We start from the raw sequence: 22043 nt of genomic DNA on the forward strand, positions 1-22043 counted from the left end.
GATTCTGTCAACATGGGGTGGATAGACGATAAGGGATTACATGAATTCATATAGGGTGATATTAAGATACTCTCTGTAAAGAGAATATCATTATATAGGAGTAGTTGAAAAGAATCATATCTTGGTGTAGCAGAAATCCTGCATTAATCTAGGGAAAGGACAGTAAGTACTTTATATCCTTATTATGTAAGAGGCTCTAAAAGAATTGGTCTAATTAATTTTCTTAATGCTTCATTTCACTTTTGATGTGCCCCCACCAGGTCAAGTTATACTTGAATGTTAACACTTACTGCATGAATCTAAGATTTCAGACGACCCCAGTGTGTGGGAACCATCGTTGCTAGCAAGTTTCAAAACTCAGTCCCCTAGCAGTCAAAGAGGCCCCACAACCCAAGGAGGGGCGTGCAGCAGTGGGCCCTGACCCATTTTGTTGGCTGTTGTGTGTGTTTGTTGTTCACTCCTAATTACAAAAGGGAAATAGCCAATTAAAAGCATAGAATCGGTATACAAGAATATGTCACACAGTGCCTGTTCTGCCCAACTCTAGATGTGTTTGCTTACCGCAGTCAAGACAGCAGGAGTGGTGAGTGAAGCCCCCGAGTTAGGGAAACGTATTGAGGAAAGTGAGTAGCGAGGAAGAAAGCCTTGTTTGGATAACTGTCGTCAGATGTTTTCACAAAGCCCAGCCTCAGATTTAAAGTATTATGCAGATGTAGTCTTTGGCCTCTGGTCCTTTTCTGATAGGAATTCAGCCTGGAGTTGAACTTTGAGATAGCTTATTTTCTTTTCTTTTTAATTACTGAGCGACTGATCCACTGTAGCTTGTTGATTTATTTTCTCCCTCTACCCTCCTGCTGCTGCTTCTCCATGAGCTGCTGTTTATTCTGGAATGCTGGCATCCATGTTTAGAATTAGGGTTCTTGTGCCTCTATGGTAACCAGGAATGGAGAAAATGGGACCCGATATTTCAATTCACAGATGTAAGTGGAGTCAGGGGAATTGGGATCCACTGTTTGCACGGGGAATTTCAGTGTCTAAAGCCCCATCTCATTAGGTGACTGATACTGTGGCCCTGTCCTCATGGCAGGGGTGGGGTGGGGTGGGGTGGGGTGGGGGTGGGCCTCCCACCCATGTCTGCTGAGGGCCTCTTCCCTGCCTGTTTAGGAAGAACCCAGCAACAGCCAGCTTCTTTCCTTATCAATCAATTTTTATAACACAGGCCTTCCTACTTTCAGTTAGCAAATCTAATCCTTTAATCTCTTATAGGTAGCTCGGAATTCTTTGCTGTCCATTACTTTAGTGCATTTGGGCCAGGTAGGTAGGAATCGTCCCAGGTCACAGGTGGAGGAAAACTGGGAGGGTGGGGTGGGAGGAGCCCAGGCCTAGCAGCTTGTTAAAGGCAGAGCTGAGAGAGAAGTCCAGGCCTTTTCACACTCCAGGCTTAGCCTTCCTAGCTCTGTGTTTTCATGGTTCTCACTGTTGGAGATGAGAAAGGTTCTGTTGATTTTTCATATCTATTGGTATCACCTGTATATAGAACTCCCCAATTTAGTTTTTTAAGAGTATGGTTGCATAATCTCATTTGTTTGAATAACATCCATGGGGATTAGCTAGGACAGGTATTGTCCCTGTTTTATTTTTTTAAATTTAATTTTTAGGATTTATTTATTTTGAAAGACATAGTGATAGGGGAGGGGGAAGAGAGAGAGAGAGATCTTCCATCTCCTGGTTGACTCCCCAAATGGCTGCAAGGGCCAGGACTGAACCAGGCACAGGTGAGGAGTCAGGAACTCCATCCAGGGCTCCCATGTCAGTGGCAGGAACCAGGTACTTGAGTCATCCCCCCTCTTCCCCGGGGATACATTGGTAGGAAGCTGGGATGAGGGGCTAGAGCAAGGACTTGAACCCAGGCACTGACGTGGGACATGGGCATCTTAGCTGCAAGACTGCAAGGCCGAAAGCCTGCCCCGTGCCTCTTTAAAAGATGACAGACTGAGGCTCAGGGAAAGTGACAGAAGTGTCCGTGGCATTGGAGCCACACCCAACTCAGGGCTGTACTGAGACCAAAGCAGATGGCAGGGGACTTCTCCTTTCTGTAACATACTTGAAGCCCCTGTTGTGTGGCAGTTGCTGTGTGACATGTTGTGAGTTTGAAAATACCTACCTATTTTTCAACTGCTCCCAGAGAGTCGCTGCTCTTACAATTTGCAAGGGGTGCTGTGCTGGTGGAGCGTTTCTGTAAGGAAATCCTTTCTCTCATATGGAAGTCATTTCTCACGTATCGAAATCATTTTTCGAGCTGGGAAGACTTCATGTGGTAGAACTGCAGCCAGATACATGTTTATGTTTTCGATGCCTATTTTATTTGCCAGTTTGTCCATTGCTATGCATCCGGATAGAAAAATAAATATAGTTCTGTTTGGGGCCCCTGAAATAGTTTTTATATTTTCTGGAATTTCCTCACTTATTGTCTTTAATATCCCAAAGTTTTGTTATGAGTCATTTTGGCCATACAGTTATATAAAAAGTAGGTGTAGGCCTGTTTGAAGAGGTTCCTTAAGTAATTTGGGGAAATGTACTTTTGAAGCCTGTAAATATTAATTTGTTTCTTCGGTTGAGTTGTAATTTTGTGGTTGTCAGTTGTGCATGTTCTTGTAAGTTTTGGGTGGGTGGGGTTTTAAAAAGGCATTGAAAGAGCATAGGTTTATTTCTTGGTCTTTGACTCAAGCGTGTAGTTTAACCTTAAACTGCTGAAGGTTTCCTGTTCTTGTTTGGTAAAAAAGTACACTTCCATTCATTGTTTCCATGCAACTTCCTATACTTTTTACAGTTGAAAAAAAAAAGAATTGAAATCTAAGATAAATTATGAGTTATCTCCAGGGGAAGAAAGGGCTTAAAAAATGAACCTTCTTGAGTCTGTAGAACTGTAATATTCCTGCCCGAGGATACGCACGAGTACCTTTCCTTGCATAACCATGGTTTGTAAAGTGTGCTGTCAGACCTCCTCCTAACTCATGTGCAGAGGTGTGGAGGATCCCATGCTATGATTGGCTTTTAGAAAATTGCAGATGGTGTTGCTGTGCCACAGAGGGGCTTTTGAGGGGCCCCACTGAGTGCTTTTTTTGTGAAATGGCACTTTCCCGCCTGCAGCCTGCATGCCTCATGGCACAGATGGATCACCATAGGAGTGCCTAGTCTCCACAACAGTGCCTGCTGCTGGCACTGATGTGAACACGAGGACAGCAAGGAATGGCGAACGCTGTTCCATGGAGGAGCTGCAGTGGGAGGATTTGCAAATGATGCTTGACTTGTAATTAATCTGGATGTGCAGGTTAAGCATCTCCTCATCTTGAAAGGAAAAGGGGGTAAGGGGAAGACACCATGAGAAATTGCAGGGGAGTGGATACAACCATGAGGACTTTATTGGGTCCAGTTAAATATTTTTTTTTCTCTTTGAATTTCTAAAATGCTTGAAGCCCCAGAAGTAGTAGGAGAGTAGGCTTTTGAAGCACCGTTTGGTGTAAACTAAATTCCCAACAGTTTCCCCTTAATGCATAGGTTTCATTTTCTTTGATGGCTTGCTATTCAAATTAGATTACGGTGGCCAGGATCCTAATATGGTCACTGATATTATTAGGCAGTGTCAGTTTCACGGCAAGGTTGTACATCAGGGAGGAAGCCAAAGCAGTTAAGTGAATTACAAGGAAAACAGCTGTTGGAAGTCCATGTAGGTTGCTCTGTAGGTGGGGTAGGAAGCTACCTTCTGGTTCTTATCCAAAGCCAGCTGACTGGAAATTGTGTGTTAAAGAGGGTAAGTGATGGACTTGAGACAGTGTAACAGAGCTGAAAAACCCAGAAGTACAGAGAGTGCAGGCAGAACTATGAAGCACAGAAATATGGGGCATTTGTTAGAGATTAAAAACCAAAATATCATACCGAGGTTTAATAAACTAGTATTTATAATGATGATCCTAAATCCTCAAGAAAAGTAATACAATGCACAGAATATTTAATATGGCCAGGAAGTAATTGTATCTGTAGTACATTTCAAAATTGACACTCTCTTTCTTGAAAGGAGCAAATAAAGCCTTTGTGATCTGGAGAATTTGCTTATGTGGGTGAGCTCACTAGAAGTTGCTCTTGAACAAATGAGGCATTTATTATGTGGTGGGAAGAAGGGTGCACGATGTGAACTATCGAGAGAAGGAATTAATTATTACTTCAAATGACGGACAATGCCGTGGTATATGTTTCTGTGCAGATCTGGAAACAAGGCCCTTTTTGTTGTAGGAATTGGCATGCCACACATCTTATTTTCAGGTTGACCATTGAAAGTACTGGAGCTGGTGTCTGGGTGAGAAAAAGTGAATTCCCCCTGGGCAGAGTGGTTTCTGGAGGTTCACTGGGGAGGAAGAGCGGGTAGCTAGGAGATCCAGGGTGGAAAAACACTGAAGAAAAGTTTCCCCAGTCACACACGTAGATTTTAGGAAAACAGAAATTGCTTTGACTGAATGTGACAAACTTTAAAAAAAAAAAAAAAAAAGCTTTAGCTTTGAAACATCATGTGACACATCTGCCTTGAAAGGTTGCTTTGTCAGATACAGATGTGTGTTGTACAGTAGCTACTGTGTGTGAAGCTTTGCCCTGAGTATGCGCGGTAGGTGCTTTTCCGAACAGGTATCTCATTTATCCTAGTTTTGAATTTTGGAGGAGAGTTTCTTAAACAACAGGACAGTAATTTACCCTATATTAATCTCCAGATGAAATAGAATTGGATTGAATTACATCTCTCCTTCTTAGCCTTTTGTTAGGTGAATTTTATCCCCTCAGAGGTTGGTTGTTGACCCAGCACAACAAAATCCAAAGATTTTTATTTATTTCATGATTAATTAATTAAAGGAGCAGAGCAGTGGCGTGAGAGCGCTCCCATAGGCTGCTTCACTTCCCAGATGCCGCAACAGTCGTGGATGGACCAGGCTGAAGCTGGGAGTCAGGAACCCAATCCTGTTCTCCCCTGTGGGTGGCAGAAACCCAATTACTTGAGCCAGAGCTGCTGTCTCCCAGTCTCTGTGAACAGGTGGCTAGAGTTGGGAGGTAGAGCTGGAGATCAAGCTTATGCCCTCCAGTGTGGGACACAGGCCTATTACCTGGCACCTGCCAAACACCTGCCCCTCATGTATTTTTTTTTAAATGTTATTTATTTATTTGAGAGGCAGAGTTACAGAAAGAGAGAGAGTCTTCCTACTGCTGGTACACTCCCCAAATGACTGCAACTGCAGGAGCTGGGCCAATCCAAAGCCAGGAGCCGACCTGGACTTGCTTTTTAGTTATAAGTCCCTCAATTTCACTTCTAGAAATAGTTATAAAAAAGAAAATGAAGGCCGACGCCATGGCTCACTTGGCTAATCCTCTGCCTGTGGCGCCGGCATCCCAGGTTCTAGTACCAGTTGGGGTGCTGGATTCTGTCCCTGTTGCTCCTCTTCCAGTCCAGGTCTCTGCTGTGGCCTGGGAAGGCAGTGGAGGATGGCCCAAGTGCTTGGGCCCTGCACCCACACGCAAGACCAGGAAGAAGTACCTGGCTAATGGCTTCAGATTGGCGCAGCACGCCGGCCATAGAAGCCATTTGGGGGGTGAACCAGTGGAAGGAGGACCTTATTGTCTGTCCCTCTCACTGTCTAACTCTGCCTGTCAAAAAAGAAAAGAAAAGAAAATGAATATAAAGCATGACAATTTGGTTGAATCAGGAATTTTTTTAGGGTATAGTCTTCTAAAACTGGGGACATTTTTCTCTCTCTTTCTGTATGTCTCTACCTCTAAATATATTTTTAAAAATTTAAAAACAAAACTGATGATCCAGTTCTTTGTTGGTATTTTTGGTCCTAGAGATACAGACTTTTTTGGGCACTGAAATAATTTTACTTTTTTTTTTTTTTTTGACAGGCAGAGTGGACAGTGAAAGAGGTAGAGACAGAGAGAAAGGTCTTCCTTTTGCCGTTGGTTCACCCTCCAGTGGCCGCCATGGCTGGCGCGCTGTGCCAGTGCACTGCGCTGATCCGAAGGCAGGAGCCAGGTGCTTTTCCTGGTCTCCCATGGGGTGCAGGGCCCAAGCACTTGGGCCATCCTCCACTGCACTCCCGGGTCACAGCAGAGAGCTAGCCTGGAAGAAGGGCAACCGGGACAGAATCCGGCGCCCCGACCAGGACTAGAACCCGGTGTGCTGGCGCCGCTAGGTGGAGGATTAGCCTATTGAGCCGCGGCGCCGGCATAATTTTACTTTTTAATTCTCCTTCCTACAAACATTTTAAAGTACATTCATACGTATGAAAATGAGCTAATCCTAAGAACAAACCCTTAGGGCCGATCCTATTATCCCCCTTGTGTAGATGAAGTGGCAGAGGCATGGGATGGTTAAGTACCTGTCCCAGGTTGCAGAGCTAAACTGTGAGGGGCAGACGCTGTGGCATAGTAGGTTAAGCATCCACCTGCAGCACCAGCATCCCATATGGGCGTTGGTTCATGTCCCAGCTGCTCCTCTTCCCATCCAGCTTCCTGCTGTGGCCTGGGAAAGCAGTGGAAGAGGGCCCAAGTGCTTGGGCCCTTGCACCCATGTGGGAGACTTGGAAGAAGCTCCTGGCTTCGATCTGCCCAGCTCTGCCCGTTGCGACCATTTGGGGAGTAAGCCAGCAGATGGAAGACCTCTGTCTATGTCTCTCCCTCTCTCTGTCTGTAACTACCTCTCAAGTAAATAAATAAATCTTAAAAAAAAAAAAAAAGGCTAAACTGTGGCAGGGCTGAGACATCAACCTTGGGGACTGACTCCACGGTCCATGGAGACTTAGCAGATTGGAGTTTGGGTGTTTGGCTGATGAATTCATCACTCAACACATCTTTATGAACACCTGCTGCATGCCAGGCACTGTGCCAAGCTGGGATGTAGGATAAGCAAAAGAAACATGGTCCTTGTCCTTGCGGAGTTTCCAGCTAAGTAGAAGACACATAAATGCACACCCGAATAAATCAGACAATAGGTCGCAAAATCTATTTGCTGTAAAGGTGTAAAAGTGTAGGTGTAAAAAGTATAGTAGGTTTAAGGGAATCTCTGAATTTAATCAAATGGGAAAATGTGGTTTTAGGCCAGGGCCACCTGGCTGGGCACAATCCCTCTGTCTTTCTAAGGCCCACTGTTCCCGATGTGTGCTGAGCAGTGCCATGGTACTTGGCCTGTGGCTGTGACAAGCTCTGGACCTGCCAGCTGCACAGCGTCTCCAGAGCTGGGGGTTCACAGATTGCTCTGCACACTGTCAGCGCCCCCTCTACCCCTACCTGAAGCACCTGAGCTGTGAACTCGCTGGCCTGCGGAGGAAGGAATATGGTTTTGTTCTGTAATAGGATTTGACATAGACACGGAGTGTTCATGTTAAGCATTTCCTTCATTCTGTTAATGGCCCATTGTTGAGGGCCCTGATTATACTCATAGAGAAAACCTTAAAGTGAATGTGTTTCAGTTCATGGCTCAGTGTGTACACATGGCTGTAATTGGTAAGATTTTGTATAGCCAATCCAAACGCTTACAGGTTTTCCCTTGTTAATCTGCCTCCTGTCTGTAAGTAGGGCCCATGGTTGTGGGCTCTGAGTCAACTCCCCAGCAGTGTGGCTTCCTCCCTGGCCTTCCTGGCCACCTCCCCTTGTGCAGCTTCTTGTTTGGCCGCTTGTTCCCTGCCCTGCTGGTGGATGCTCAGTTGGCAGAGTGGTCCACCACACGGGGCAGTGAAATCCCTCCAGGTTTCTGTGGTGTTCTTTCCTGTTTCTCCCACCCTGTTCTTCCTTGCCACACGCTACTTTGCTAGGGATAAAAAAGAGAAAATCGGTTTATGATTATCTTCAGTCTGGGTTAAGGTCTGAGAGAGAATGGATTTGGTGATGTCATCTCTGGGGGTTGATAACATGCAGCTGTGTCACCCTGCACACCTAATTTGGATAAAAGATACTGCATCAATAAGTATTAAGTTATACTTTCTATGGGTTATTGAAGTTAATATTTAGAATCCGGATTAGTTAAGCATTTTCCTTTTTAATAAAGAAATGCACTTTCTTTCAGTTATTTTGTGGCTCCAACTCACAGGAAGGGAGAAAAAAGATTCCGTTTCCTCCATACTGTAAGCCTTCATCTTTGTTGTTCGTCTCTGTGCTGAGCCACTGAGGCACTGATAACTCATAAATTCTAAATTCCCCATCAGTGGACACTGTAGCCTCCTCCCATCTTACCTCCCTTGGTAGAAGAACAAGAACAGGTGCACTGATTGAGAGTAAACAGGGAAAAAGTTGGCCAAGATGGTGCCGGACCATTCTCTCTAGATGGCTGGAATCCCCTGATGGCACAGCCATGGACCGTTCTCACCTTGGGGAGTCGTACTTCCAGAATGTTCTGAGAGAACAGGAATTTTTACTCTGAATATTCTTTCACGGTTAATCTCCCCAGCGGAATTCTTAGAAATAATTTTCTGGGAGTGATAGCTGGGGAGTAGTATGAGAACATATTGTCTTAGACAGTTTGTGTTAATCATTCAAAAAGTGCACAGGGAAAAATTTTTTCAGTTGAAGAAAATATTTTCATTCATTGATTTCCCTTCCCCCAAGGGACTTTATGTCTCTAATAGAACTTTGTAAGGCATTTTCACATGGAGTGCCTCATTTGATGCATGCTCTGGGACTGTCAGAGTAAGCGCAAGATTATGGGAACCTGAACCACAAGGTCAGCTTGCAGGGATGCAGCAGATGTGGATTTAGAAGTAGCTCCTGTGTCGCCTGGCCCTGTGTCCCAGGGCTTTCGAATGCAGAGACTTCTGTCTGTGTCCAGCAGTGACTTCTGGGGTGTGTGCCCCTCTGCAACCGCTTCTCTGCAGGTCATCAGCAATGTGAAACAAGGACACATTGCTAACCCCCAGGGCTGCACACATCCTTTCTGTGGATGCTTCCAGGTGATAGCATGACATCTTGTAAATGGAAGAGTGAATGTCATTTATAGCTTAGCACTTCCCAATATTTAGATTTAGATTCTTCTTAAAAAAATAAAATTATCTTTAATTCCATTTTGTACAAGCTTAAAAAAGATTTATTTGAAAGTCAGAGTGACTTGGGGCAGGGGAGAGGTTAGAATAGGAGAGTAAGCTTCCAACCACTGGTTTACTCTCCAAGTGGCTGCACAGGCTGAGGCTGGGCCATGCTGAAGCCGGGAGCCTGTAACTCCACCTGAGTCTCCCATCTGGGTGGCAGGGTCCCAAGTACTTGTGCCGTCTTTTGTTGCTTTCCCGGGTGCCTTGTCAGGGAGCTGGAGAGAAAGCAGGGCAGCTGAACCAGCAGTCCACTGTGGGATTCTAGTGTCACCTTAACCCACTGCACCACAATGCCAGCCCTGAGGTTTAGATTATTAGTGCAGCTCTGTGCTTTGCTTCCTTTTGAACACCTGAAAACATAATTTTGGGGCAGACGTTGTACAGCTGGTGAAACCGCTGCTTGGGATGTCTGCATCCCATACTGGAGTGCCCAGTCCTGCCTTCACTTCCAATCCAGCTTCCTGCTAATGTGCACTGGGAGGCAGCAGGTGGTAGCTCATGTACCTGGGCCCCTGCCATTCATGTGGGAGTCCTGCATGCCTGGCTAAGCCTCTGCTGTTCAGGGTATTTGGGGTGTGTATCAGCAGGAGAAAGATTCTCTCTCTCTCTCTCTCTGTCTCTCTCTTGTTGCTTTTCCTTTCAAATAAATTAAAATACACAAGTAAACTTTAAAAATAATAAAAATGCAATTTGAACACAGGAGATTCTTTAACATAGTTGCACCATGATTTCAACCCAACAATATACAGATAGATAGGCACTGGCTGTTAGTCCAACAAGTTGGTGGTTGACTTCTTGGAACAGGGCTGGTTTGTCAAGAGGAAGGCTTGGGTTTAGATATTCACATGGAGGATGAAAGAAGCTAGGAGAAGAGATATGCCTACACAGTTGTGTTGTAGAAAAATCTGGCTTATTTTTCCTGAGAAATCCATATTCCAGGCTTTAGGACTCTTCTGTCTTCTTTCTACCCACAGTAAACTTCTGTCTCAAGCCAAGCAGTTTAAAAAAACAATTTACACATTTGAAAGGCAGAGAGAGAGAGAGAGTTAGAGATAAATAGGTCTTTCATCTGCTGGTTTACTCCCCAAATGGCCACAATACCCAGGGCTGGGGCAGGCCAAACTAGGAGCCTGGAACTCTATCTAGGTCTCCCACATGGGTGTCAGGGACCTAAGCACTTGGGCCATCCTCTGTTGCTTTCCCAGGCAAATCAGGAGGGAGATGGGTTGGAAGCGAAGCAGCCAGGGTTTGCACTGGCTCTCCGATGTAAGATGCTGTTGTCACAAGCAGTGGCTTAACCCGCTGTGCCACAACACTGACCCCTCAAGCCAAGTTTTATTGCTGCAAAACCGAGGTGAAATTGTGGTAGGAAGACCACCTTTGGAGTTCAGTGGTGGTACGTTCTGCAGCTCCATCTCCAGGGAGCCGTAGAGCCACTGAGTTGTAATCTGGCATGGTCGAAGCATGAGCTTGTGTTGTGTACAGGCCAGGTGCTCTTCATTTTTATTTATTTATTTTTATTTGAAAGGCAGAGTTATGGAGCGGGAAAGAGGGAGAGAGCTCTTCCACCCACTGGTTCACTTCCCAAATGGCCACAATGATTGGGGCTGAGCCAGGCTGAATCCAGGAGCCAGGAGCTTCTTCTGGGTCTCCCACGTGGGTGCAGGGGCCCAAGGACTTGGGCCATCTTCTACTGCTTTCCCAGGTGCATTAACAGGAAGCTGGATCGGAAGTGGTCCAACCCACTGCACCACAACCCATCCCAAGGCCAGTCACTCTTGAGCTCAGGGCCTTCCAGGTGGTTTTTCCTTGGAGCTCTGTTTTTGCATCAGATCCTGGTGTTTGTTATATTCCCTTCCTTAACGCTCAGTGAAAGCCAGACCGTGATACTGGCTGCGAAGTCATCCCGGCCGCCCTTTCTTACAGTTTCCTGCCTCCCGCGGGGGTCCTGGGGATTTTCAGCTCCAGGGCAAAGCAGATCCTGCCATGCCCAGTCCCACAGTCTGTGGGAGTTTGTCCCTCGCTGCAGCTGACAGCATTGCAGAATTCCCTAGGGGACAATAACAGAAACCCTTATTAGCCAATGGTGCTGTTGGAACAAAATCTCCTCACTGCGCTGTCTTGGTCCCAGGCTATAATGTTACCCCTTAATTCCCTCTGCATCTTTACCACTTTTATTACAGCTGAACACACGCTCCTCATTACTGCCCTGAGTGATACGGGGAATCAGAGCACTGGAAATTATATGGAATAGGTACCAGATGTTTGTGTCAACTTGGTATGCATCACTCTGTAGAATGTTCGAGAATCACATGCATTAATGGGAAAATGACTTACTAGAACTTCCTCCAAACAACCACCACCTCCCCCACCCCCCACCCCAACCAAAGTTTTATACCCTGTGTTACATGAGGTGCCGTAGTCATCATGCCTTTTGGGATAGATTAAATTTAGAGTGTGTGCAGCAAACGCATCTGCTCTCAAATGCTTCGCCTGCATCCTGTCAAGTCTCGGGGCTGGCCCGCAGCCAGCGGGGAGGTGGGGGTTCTGTCACCGAGGCTGGGAGGCTGGGCGGCAGGCACGGGACCTGATGAATTTAGACATTGATGTTGCAGCTGGACCTTAGACCGTTTCCCATGCGTCCCCGAAAGCATGCATCCGTGACAGAGACCCAGAGGACATTTGGGCAAAGAAGAAGGTGCTTGCGCATCCTCCTGAGATCTGAGATGCCTCGTACGTCCATCAGAGGTTCCAAGTACGGGCGGCACAGCCTGTGGGATTTCACTGTGGCAGATGTTAATTCATGTTTATGTTCGGCCCACAGGTCCCTCTGCCCAGTGCTGAGGGGGCAGGACTGGAAAGTCCAAAGCCAGAGCGTGTGGGGCTTTGTCACGAGAACAGCCTGTGCCTGCAGTCTCAGAGCCCCAGGTTCAAATCTCCTGCTCCACTTCCTGGTGTTGTGTGACCTTGGGCAAATCCCTTCCCCTCCCAGAGCCCCTGGGTCCACCGCTCAGAGGTACAGATTTTGCATGCGGCCTTCACAGTCCAGTTACCAGGATTGGAATTGGCATGGGCAGAGCACGTAGCCCCAAGCATGTGCAAGGGTAGTGTGTTCATGAAGCCTTAACCCCTGGCTTGTCATGCAAGCGGGGGTGCCCAGGGTACCTCTGGAGGTGGCCCTGCTGCTGAGCCCTCCCTGTGTGGGTGGTGGGAGCCCCGCCTTGGCAAGGAGGCTGGGGTGGAGGTGGCCTTGGCTGGGTGGCTCTGGTCTGGCCCCCTGGTGAGCTTCTCACCATGATGCTGTGCTCTGGTCCAGCGGGTTTTTGTTGATAAGGCAGCATCTTATCTTGTGGGTAGAAAGGGGCCGTGTCTGTCCTGGTGGCTGCCAGGGTGTCCCCAGCAGGATCCTAGGCCAGAGTCTGGCTGCAGATCAGGAGAGAGGAAGACAGGTCAAATACCACACACACACACACACACACACACACACACAGAGTTAAGTTCTGGCTGCACATTTGTCAAGTAGTCATTGGAGAAGGTTTGGCCCAAGTCAGACTTGGAGACCATGGAAGAGCTGCTGGGTGCCCAGAATAAACAGAAGCATCCAGAATGGGAGGTGCCAGCCAGGGCTGTGTCTAGAGGTGCATGTGCTCGGCTGGAACAGGCACCCGGTTCCTGGGAGTGGGAATGATGATGCTTGTTCTTTTTGTTTTAAATATTTATTTACTTATTTGATTTTTTTTTGACAGGCAGAGTGGACAGTGAGAGAGAGAGACAGAGAGAAAGGTCTTCCTTTGCCGTTGGTTCACCCTCCAATGGCCACCGTGGCCGGTGCGCTGCGGCCAGCTCACTGCGCTGATCTGAAGGCAGGAGCCAGGTGCTTCTCCTGGTCTCCCATGGGGTGCAGGGCCCAAGCACTTGGGCCATCCTCCACTGCACTCCCTGGCCACAGCAGAGAGCTGGACTGGAAGAGGGGCAACTGGGAAAGAATCCGGCGCCCCGACTAGGATTAGAACCCGGTGTGCCGGCGCCGCAAGGCGGAGGATTAGCTTAGTGAGCCGTGGCGCCGGCCTTATATACTTATTTGAAAGGAAGAGTTACAGAGATGCTGAGGCAGAGAGAGAGAGAGACAGACAGACAGACAGAGAGTGAGAGAAGGGAGAGAGAGAGGGAGAGGAGGAAGAGAGAGGTCTTCCATTGGCTGGTTCACTCCCCAGGTGGCCACAACAGCCGGATCTGCACTGATCCAAAGCCAGGAGCCAGGAGCTTCCTCCAGGTTTCCCACAAAGATGCAGGGACCCAAGGACTGGGCCATCCTCCACTGCTTTCCCAGGCCCTAGCGGAGAGCTGGATCAGAAGTGCAGCAGCCAGGACTAGAACCAGCACCCATATGGGATGCTGGTGCTCAGGCAGCAGCTTTACACGATGCGCCACAATGCTGGCCTGGATGCTTGTTCTACCCACTTTGCAGAGGATTTTGAGGCTTTACCTGATGCGTCTGCAGCGTGCCTTTTAATGATGAAGTGCAGTGAGAGGGTAATGGGTGTATAAGCGTGAGCGCTGTGTTTGCTGCCCGAGTGTCTCTCCTCAGCACACATGCCCTGCTGTTTAGGATCCTTGCTGTCATTGCTTGACTGTGGGAAAGAAGTTGTGTGGAAGGGAAGGGAGTGAGTTCCCAGTCCCAGCTGCAGAGGCTGGGTCAGCCTGGAAGGCCCCCCCTACCCCCCCGACCTCCTGCGACTGCAGAGCCCCGGGGTCACCGTGCACACGGGGAGCACAGGTTCCTGAGCATCTTTCCCTGGCTGCCCAGGGGTCACCATGTGCACAGGGAGTAGATGGGTCAGATGGGTTTCGGAGCATGTTTCCCTGCTGAGACGCAGAGCCCCCTTGTCAGCCCAGGCCTGTGTGGCAGAGCCTGTGGCATGGGACAAGCTGTTCGCAAGTGAACCCTTTCCACATGAGCCAGGTGCAGCATCACATGGGTGGATCGCACTAGAAGCCACTGTGCTCCAGGGAGAAGGATGGGGGCGGGGGTGTGACTGGGGGACCTGGACAGGCAGGCCTGGGACGGGATGGCCAAAGGTGACAGGATGAGCTCCCAGCGTGCTGTGCCCCCGGGAAATGGGTAAGTCATGCCGGCTGAGGAGGAGGGCCTTGCCAGAGGCCGCCTGGGGAGAGAGTGCAAGAGCAGGTTTGGGTTTCCTGGGGTGGTTGCGTGGGGAGACCCCCGCCTGGGACTTGATTCTCAGAACCAAAATGAGCTCTCGTTTCCTGGTTGGCTTTTCCTCTGGCGTAAGAGTGAGGCATGGGCTCTTCAGAGAGGACTGAAGGGGAGACCTGTGCAGGATGGATGGTGTCCTAAGGGCTTGAGATCCGGTGCGCACAGGTCGCTCATGGTCCTCTCGCCTGTCCTCCATAGTCACCAAGGGCCTGCTGTGTGTGCCACGCACTGTGCAGGACTGGACGCCGCTGCTCTGTGGTTTATGTGGTTGTGGGGAATATGCAGACATTAAACAGGTAATTCCACAGACAGTCACACACAGGTCATCATGAGAGGTGCCATGAAGAGAAAGAGAGTCCCGTGGGAGTGGGAGGACAAATCTAATGTGAGAGGTAAAGCTGGCTTCCTTAGCAGATCTGAGGGATGTGTAGGAGTTACATCTCGCAAGGCAGGGCAGGGAACAAACAAAAAGGTGCGGAAGTTTTCATGGAGGCAGTGCTATGTATGTAGAGGCTCCTGGGAAGGAGGGTGGTGCTTATAAAGAAATAAAAGAAGTATGTTAATTAGGATAGCCTAAGCTGCAGGTGTCAGCAAATTGAAAATGACACTGGCTTGAAGAGAGAAAAGTTTGAGCGTTTCATATAAAAAGCAGCCCAGTGCTGATCCAGGGGCGCCAGGTTAACCGATTTCTCAGGCAGCTTCTGACTGCTTTGTCCTTTCAGCATATGCTTCCATCTCCTAGCCAAACATGGCTGCTCTAGCACCATGCATCGCTTCTGTATTCCAATCAGCAGGAAGGAGGAAAGGGCAGAAGAACACATCTCTTTCACTTCATAAGGAGACCTCCTGGAAGGTGTTGATAGCACCTCTGGTTATATGTCATTAGCTAGAATTTGTCTGTGTTGCCATACCTAGTGGCAAGTGGGGCTTGGGAAAGTTAGGATGGCTGGGTGCCTGGCTAACAGGTGGGGAAAAAAGCAGAATAATTGATACTGGGAGACAACCGGCAGGCCCGTGCCTCAGCCAGAGTGGCTACAACATGGTGAGCAGGTGGCAGAGTCCTGAGAGATGAAGCCAGGCTCAGAGGCAGGGCCTGGTCGTGAAGGACCTTGTGAGTCACGGAGAGGGTTTTGGCCTTCATCAGGAGGGCAGGGAGAGGTCAGCAAGTCTTTTTCAGCAGAGCAAGGCACGCCCAGACTTGTGATTTGTAACAGGCTGATCTGGCCACTCTGTAAATAACGTTCTGGTAGGGACGAGCATTTGCAGTGTCTTGGGGGAACCAGGCAGTGATGCCAGAAGAGATGGAGAGAGGGGGCCTCTGTTGGTGGAGCAGAGCGAGCAGGTGGCATCAGGACACTCCCAGGTCTCTGCCAGCTGCACTGAGGTAGAGGCCAGACCCACCGCTGTGGGACGGAACAAGGCAGTGTGGCGTAAGGGGTGGGGCTGATGGAGAAGCTGAGAAGCTGGAGGTTGCAAAAGGAGGTCTGCGCTGGTTCCACGGTGGGTTTGGGAGGCTCTGGTTAAACCCCGCAGGTGCCTGGGGAGGTCTCTGGAGAGACCATAGAGAGCGCCAAGGAGGCCCAGAGGGGACGTTGTACCTGGAAATCAGGGGTGCACCAGCTAACAGGAAATGGGCATCTCTCAAAGATGCTGGAAGGCAAGCTTCGGAAAATTCTGTGGCCTCTTTCTTTTCTTCTCTCCCCCCCCCCCTTTTTTTTAAAGGTTTAAAAGCAAGATTTATTAGAGTCAAAGACCTCCAGGTGGCCTCTTTCTTGTGGTGCTCCCTCTCCTCCCAGTCCTGCACTGCACCTGCTCTCCCAGGAGGTGACCCCTCCGCTGCATATGGTTACAGGTTAAATTATATCCGTTAGGGGCCTGCGTGGTGCTGCAGTGGGGTAAGCCACATCCCCCACGAGTGCTGGTTCAAGTCCCATCTGCTCTGCTTCCCATCCAGCTCCCTGCTGATGTGCCTGGGAAAGCAACAGCAGATGGCCCAAGTGCTTGGGACCCTGCCACTCACCTGGGAGACCTGGATGGGTTTTCCTGGCTCCTGGCTTTGGCCAGGCCCAGCCACTTGGGGAGTGAACCAGTGGATGGAAGATATCTTGCTCTCTCTCTCTCTGTAAATTTGCCTTTCAAAATATAAAATGAAATTTTAATTAAGAAAAATTATACCTCTTAGCTGGGCCAGGTCCACACAGGATTGCTTTTGTCCTTTGTCTTGAGTTGCGTTTTTGCACTGAGAAAGTGCTGTACCCTTGGCTCACTTCTCCAGCGATTTCTTTATGAGAAACTCCTGCAGTGGAGCCCATGGCTCCGAAGAGAAGTACTTTTGAGACCCCTGAAAGCTTGCACCAGTTTGCCGTCTCCCAGGAGTGTGAGTGGTTTCTGGAGGCATCTCTGGCCTTATTTGTCTATAAGCATCCCTTCCCTGTCAACTTTCTTTTTTTAATGAAAAATTTCAACATACAGAGATGTTGAAATCACTGTAGGGTGAGCATCCAGATCCCACGCTGCACATTTTGCAATTGTTGTTCTATCTGATATCTACCATCTGTCAATCCATCGCATTTCCTGGCTGCATTCCCAAGTAAATGGTGAACCTCAGTACCCTCTGCGCCTCCTTCCAGGGCTGTCTTTGGAGGCTCCCAGCAAGTGTGGACGTGGGAGAGGGTGCTGACCCTGCATCTCAGGGTCCTGCCTCTTGGTGAAAGAGAGCCATTGAGGAAGGTCGGAGTCTGTGGCCCCGGGGCACTGGGGCCTGCCTGGGAGCAGGGCAGTTGCTCCAGTGCACTGAGCTTGTGTTTTTCTTTTAAGTGAGGCGGAGTCCAGCTCTGTGTGCGGTGCTGCAGGGTGTGCAGTAGCTGGCATTGCCTAGCGCAGAGCATAAGCTTAATACATGGATACACACAGTTTCTTGTATTGTTTTCGCTAGAACAGACTGACAGTGTGTGCTGAACTGTTGGAGGTAATATTTCTTTTTTTTTTTTTAAAGATTTATTTATTTATTTGAAAGGCAGATTTATAGAGAGGCAAAGGGGGAGGGCGGGGGGAGAAAGGTCTTCCATCCTCTGGTTCACTTCCCAAATAGTCGCAACAGCTGAAGCTGAGCCGATCTGAAGCCAGGAGCCAGGAGCTTCTTCCAGGTCTCCCACGTGGGTGCAGGGGTTCAAGTACTTGGGCCATCTTCTACTGCTTTCCCAGGCCATAGCAGAGAGCTGGATCAGAAATGGAGAAGCCGGGACTCGAACCAGTCCCATATGGGATGCTGGAGCCGCAGGTGGTGGCTTTACCCACTACACCATATCTCTGGCCCTGGGAGTACCATTTCTCACAGACCCTCAGGACTGGGTGGTGGATAATTTCTGATTCATCTTTTTGGCAAACATATCGTTTATCCACATGTTGTACCTTTCTTTTTCCCTTCTTCAAACTTGGGGCAGGGAAATGTTAACAAAAATCCTCAAAGACCAAATACTACCCCAGGGTGTCAGACAGTCAGGAACGTTGCATGCTGAGCGTGGGTCTCTGGATGAGAGTGTGTCCCACCCGGTGCTTCTTCTCTTCTCTGGCCTTGAACTGCCTTGTGCAGCCGTAGCCATCTGCCGCCTGTCTACGACACTCCAGCAGGACAGGGCCCACCACGGAGGTGGGAAACACCTGGCCTCAGGACCCACGCTTCCCTGCTCTGGCCCCTCCCCTCCCTCGTTGGGAGACCTGGATCTCTGATTTGTTTCTTCAGGTTTTTGTTGATGCCCCAGTGCCTAGATGATTGGCAGCATGGCCCTGGCAGGGAGACCCCCGTGGGTGAGGGTAACACGCGAGGGAAGGAAGTCCGGTACATCGCAGGCCTTTTTGTAGCTGGAACTACAGCCCACTGAGAGCTTTACACACACGTGCGAAAATGGAACTGCAAAGCATTTGTGTTTGCGCATAAGCCATGATGACTGCAAAATTCACAGCAGAAAGTCCTGAAACACATTCACAAGGATTTCCCAGGGTGCATGGCTATCGTCACTCTGTGTCCCCAGAATGGAGCAGGAGACTTTCTCTGGGGCTCGTAGGGAACCCGGAGCTGCAGGGTGAGGGAGGAGAGCAGCAGGGGCACCCCTGCTCAGCCATGTCCCTGCACCTGGGGCCTCTGGGGCTGCCCGCTCAGGGCCTTTCACCATCGCTGCTGTGAGCTCCTCCTCCAGCAGCCCCGTGCTTTCTCCGAAAGTGGCTGGGCATGACCCAGCAATAAAGTGGCTGGCAGTGATTATTTGAGAAAGCACATTCCTCATTTCAGAGCAGATAGCTATTATCAACCTAGATAATTTCTCTGAGTCCTGAAATAGATTTGGCCCACCAGGCAGGGCGTCCACGTGTGACACAGTGGAGGGGAGCCGGCTTGCTGGCCCTGACCCATGTGCCTTTAGACCACGGCTACAAGCCAGAGGGTACTCCCGCTATTCAGAAGTCAGGCAGAACTCGCTGGCAGGCATCCAGGACTTTTCTGTGGGTCTCAGGTTGGGGGTGTGCACGTTGAAATCCCAGTCTCCTCAGCTCCTGAGTGAAGGGGACAGTAGCACCGGGCTCACAGAGGAGTGGAGTACCATGTGTCCCTGTCCCCTTTCCTCTCAGTTGCATCTATCAATGCAAAGTGAAGTGAGGTGGAGTGTATGGGTCACATCTCCTGTCACTGTAGCAGTCTCCTTTTTCAGGTTAAATATCCCTTATCTGAGACCAGGTGTGTTTCGGATTTCAGAGTTTTCAAGTTTGGGGATATTTGACATTCCAGGATATTAGATTTTACAGTTTAGCTTCCCTAATTTGAAGATACAAAATCCAAAATCCTCCAGAATCCAAAATATTTTGAACCTCATCCTAGTGCTCAAAACGTGTGATATCTGGGCCAGCACCAGGATGCAGCAAGTTAAGCTGCTGCTTCTGATGCTGCCAACATCCCACAACTGGGAGCTGTTGGAGTCCCGGCTGCTCTGCTTCTGATCCAGCTTCCTGCTAATGTGTCTTAAAAAGTGCTTAATTTATTCATTTAACAAATTTTAAAAAATTATTTATTTTCCATTATTTGAAAGGCAGAGAGACAAAGACAGAGATCACATCCCAGGTGCCTGAAGCCAGGAGCTGGGAACTCAGTCCAGCCCTCCCGTATGGGTGGCAGGGACCCAACTATGTGAGCCATCACCTGCTGTATCTCAGGGTACACACGAGCGGGAAGCTGGATTAGAAGTGGAGGTGGGACTTGAACCCAGGCACTCTGATATGGGATGCACCGACATGATGCTCAAACCACCTGCGCCAAACCTCCTCCTCTTAACAGAAGATTTTTGAGCGTCGCTATATGTCAGGCACTAAGATGAGCAACCTGCAGTGCCCGAGGGGGTCACATTCTACTGGCAGAGATGGATGTACACGCCGGGGGTCACTGTGTGATAGATGAGACAGTGGAGAAGGGCAGGGGAGCCATGGAGGGATCCAGAAGGAGCACATCCCTCAGCTTGGGGTGTTGTGCAGGTGGAGTTGGAGTGGAAGAGGAATTTGGGTAAAGGAAACAAGCTGGAATAAAGACACAGAGCCGAGAAACATGGTGGTTTCTTGCGAGACCCTTATGCCGGTTAGTGCTGCTGCAGTGTGGAGGGTTGAGGCTGGAGGGGCAGGAAGGGGCCCGATTCAGTCAGTGGCCTGCAGAGATGGGGGTGGGCAGGTATTCACACTTGGAACAACCAAACAGTTGAAGGGCAGAGCTCCTGGTGGGAGGAACTGTACTTGTCTAAGGACAGAGGTGATAGGGCTGTAGGGGGGAGCGGGGTGGGGGTGGGGGGATTTAGAACTGAAGGCTGGAGGATTGGAGGAAGGGAGAATGAGGAGGCAGGGGCCAAGTGTGACAGGGTTCCACCTCTGCTGTGTGGGGCTCTGCTCATGGCCCCGCTCTTTCTGGAAGCCTTTTCTGACCTTTGGTCCAAACTTTGCCGTATAACTCTGGCTCCGGTTGCTTCTACCCATTACGTTGGCTGAGTATTGTTCTCAAACGTGTTTTGCTTTCCTTGCTACTGGGAAGCTCATAAAAGGTAGGGATTGTATTTGATCCATATTTTGGGTATAATTTTAGGTATTTGATTTGATCTATGACTACATAGTATTATTGGGACTTAGCAATTAATTTTTTTAAGGATTTATTTACTTGAAAGGCAGAGTGAAAGAGAGGAAGAGACAGAGAAAGAAATCTTCCATTTGCTGGTTCTCTCCCCAAATGGCTGTCAGAGCCAGGGCTCAGCCAGGCTGAAGCTAGGAGCCTGGAATTTCATCGTGGTCTCCCATGTGGGTGGCAGAGACCCAAGAACTTGGGTAATCTTTTGCTGCCTTTCTGGGCATATTAGCAGGGAGCTGGTTTGGAAGTAGAGCAGCTGAGATTTGAACTGGCACCCATTTGGGATGCCGGCATTGCAGATGGCATCTTAAGCAGTTGTGTCACAGTGCCAGCCTTGACTTTAAGTAGTTTATTCCATGTATCTCTGATTTTTCTCCCAAGAGGGGAGGTTGAAGTGAACATGACTGTCAAATGGAAGATGTTCTTCATCTAGAGAAATATGGGGGGACTTCAGAAAGTTCATGGAAAATTAGATTAAAAGACAGGTGGGTTTATTTTGGCATTAAAACATAAAAGTAAAAAATAAACCCATGGATAGTTTTTTTTTTTCATAACACACATTTTCCATCAACTTTCTGAAGTATCCTTTTAGATTTGTGACCTGTGGAGCCAAAAGGAATTCAAAGAGTCAGATACACCAAAATCATCCAAAAGACATTTAAGGGTACCGTGTTTGCCATTTATTCCTGGAAACCACGGCTCAGGAACAACTCCTCTGCTGGGCTGGCCGTCTCCAACCTATATAGCCTCCTTGGGGCAGGACTGGCCGCTGTTTCTGTGTGGTTCACGTCTGTGCTTCCCCCCCGCAGGTCCAGAACCCAGCACCCGGTGTGAGCTGTCACCTGTCAATGCCTCGCATCCTGTCCAGGCGTTGATGGAGAGCTTCACCGTCCTGTCAGGCTGCGCCAGCAGAGGCACGACTGCGCTGCCGCAGGAGGTGCACGTTCTCAACCTCCGCACCACGGACCAGGGGCCGGGCCAGCCACAGAGAGAGGTAGGCGCGGGTGTCAGCCGTCGGTTCAGTGCTCCTGTGGGTGTGCACGGATGATTTGCAGAGCAAAGAGTCCTTCTGGGGTTCGGAGAGGCTGCTCGCATAGGAACACAGGAGCAGGGTGTAAAGTCATGGATTGTTTAACCTTGGGCTTCTCTCTTTAGAAATGACTTAGAAATATCATATTTAAAATTTTTTTTTATTAACTTTGAAAGAGTAACAGATAGCGGAGGAGGGACAGAGAGAATCTTTCATCTACTAGTTCACTCCTCAGATGGCTACAATGGCCAGTGCTGGACCATGCCAAAACCAGAACCTTCTTTGGGTCTCTCATGTGGCTGGCAGGGCCTGAGGCACTTGGGCCATCTCCTGCTGCTTTTCCCAGGCTGTAAGCAGGGAGCTGGATTGGAAGTGGAGCAACCAGGACACAAGCTGATGCACATATGAGATGCAGGCATCACAGGCATTACCCGCTATGCCATAGTGCTGGCCCCCAAAATGTCATCTTCTATTTTTAAAATTTTTATTGTGTTTTTTTAAAGATTTTTTTATTTATTTGGAAAGCAGAGT

The 22043-nt window shown here is 48.9% G+C and overlaps 1 protein-coding gene across 7 annotated transcripts in view; it reads left to right on the forward strand.

Moving 5' to 3' along the window:
- The window catches only part of TGFBR3 (transforming growth factor beta receptor 3), a 216895-nt gene that overhangs the window by 69448 nt on the left and 125404 nt on the right, over nt 1-22043 (forward strand). For all 7 annotated transcript variants that reach the window (XM_008264892.5, XM_070078049.2, XM_008264894.5 and 4 more), the window contains one exon: nt 21292-21476. In XM_008264892.5, coding sequence (XP_008263114.1) covers nt 21292-21476 — 185 coding nt within the window. The remainder of the gene's footprint in view (nt 1-21291; nt 21477-22043) is intronic.

Source organism: Oryctolagus cuniculus, chromosome 7, assembly GCF_051225735.1.
Source record: "Oryctolagus cuniculus isolate XC-2025 breed Fujian yellow rabbit chromosome 7, ASM5122573v1, whole genome shotgun sequence".
Taxonomy (NCBI): Eukaryota; Metazoa; Chordata; class Mammalia; order Lagomorpha; family Leporidae; genus Oryctolagus; species Oryctolagus cuniculus.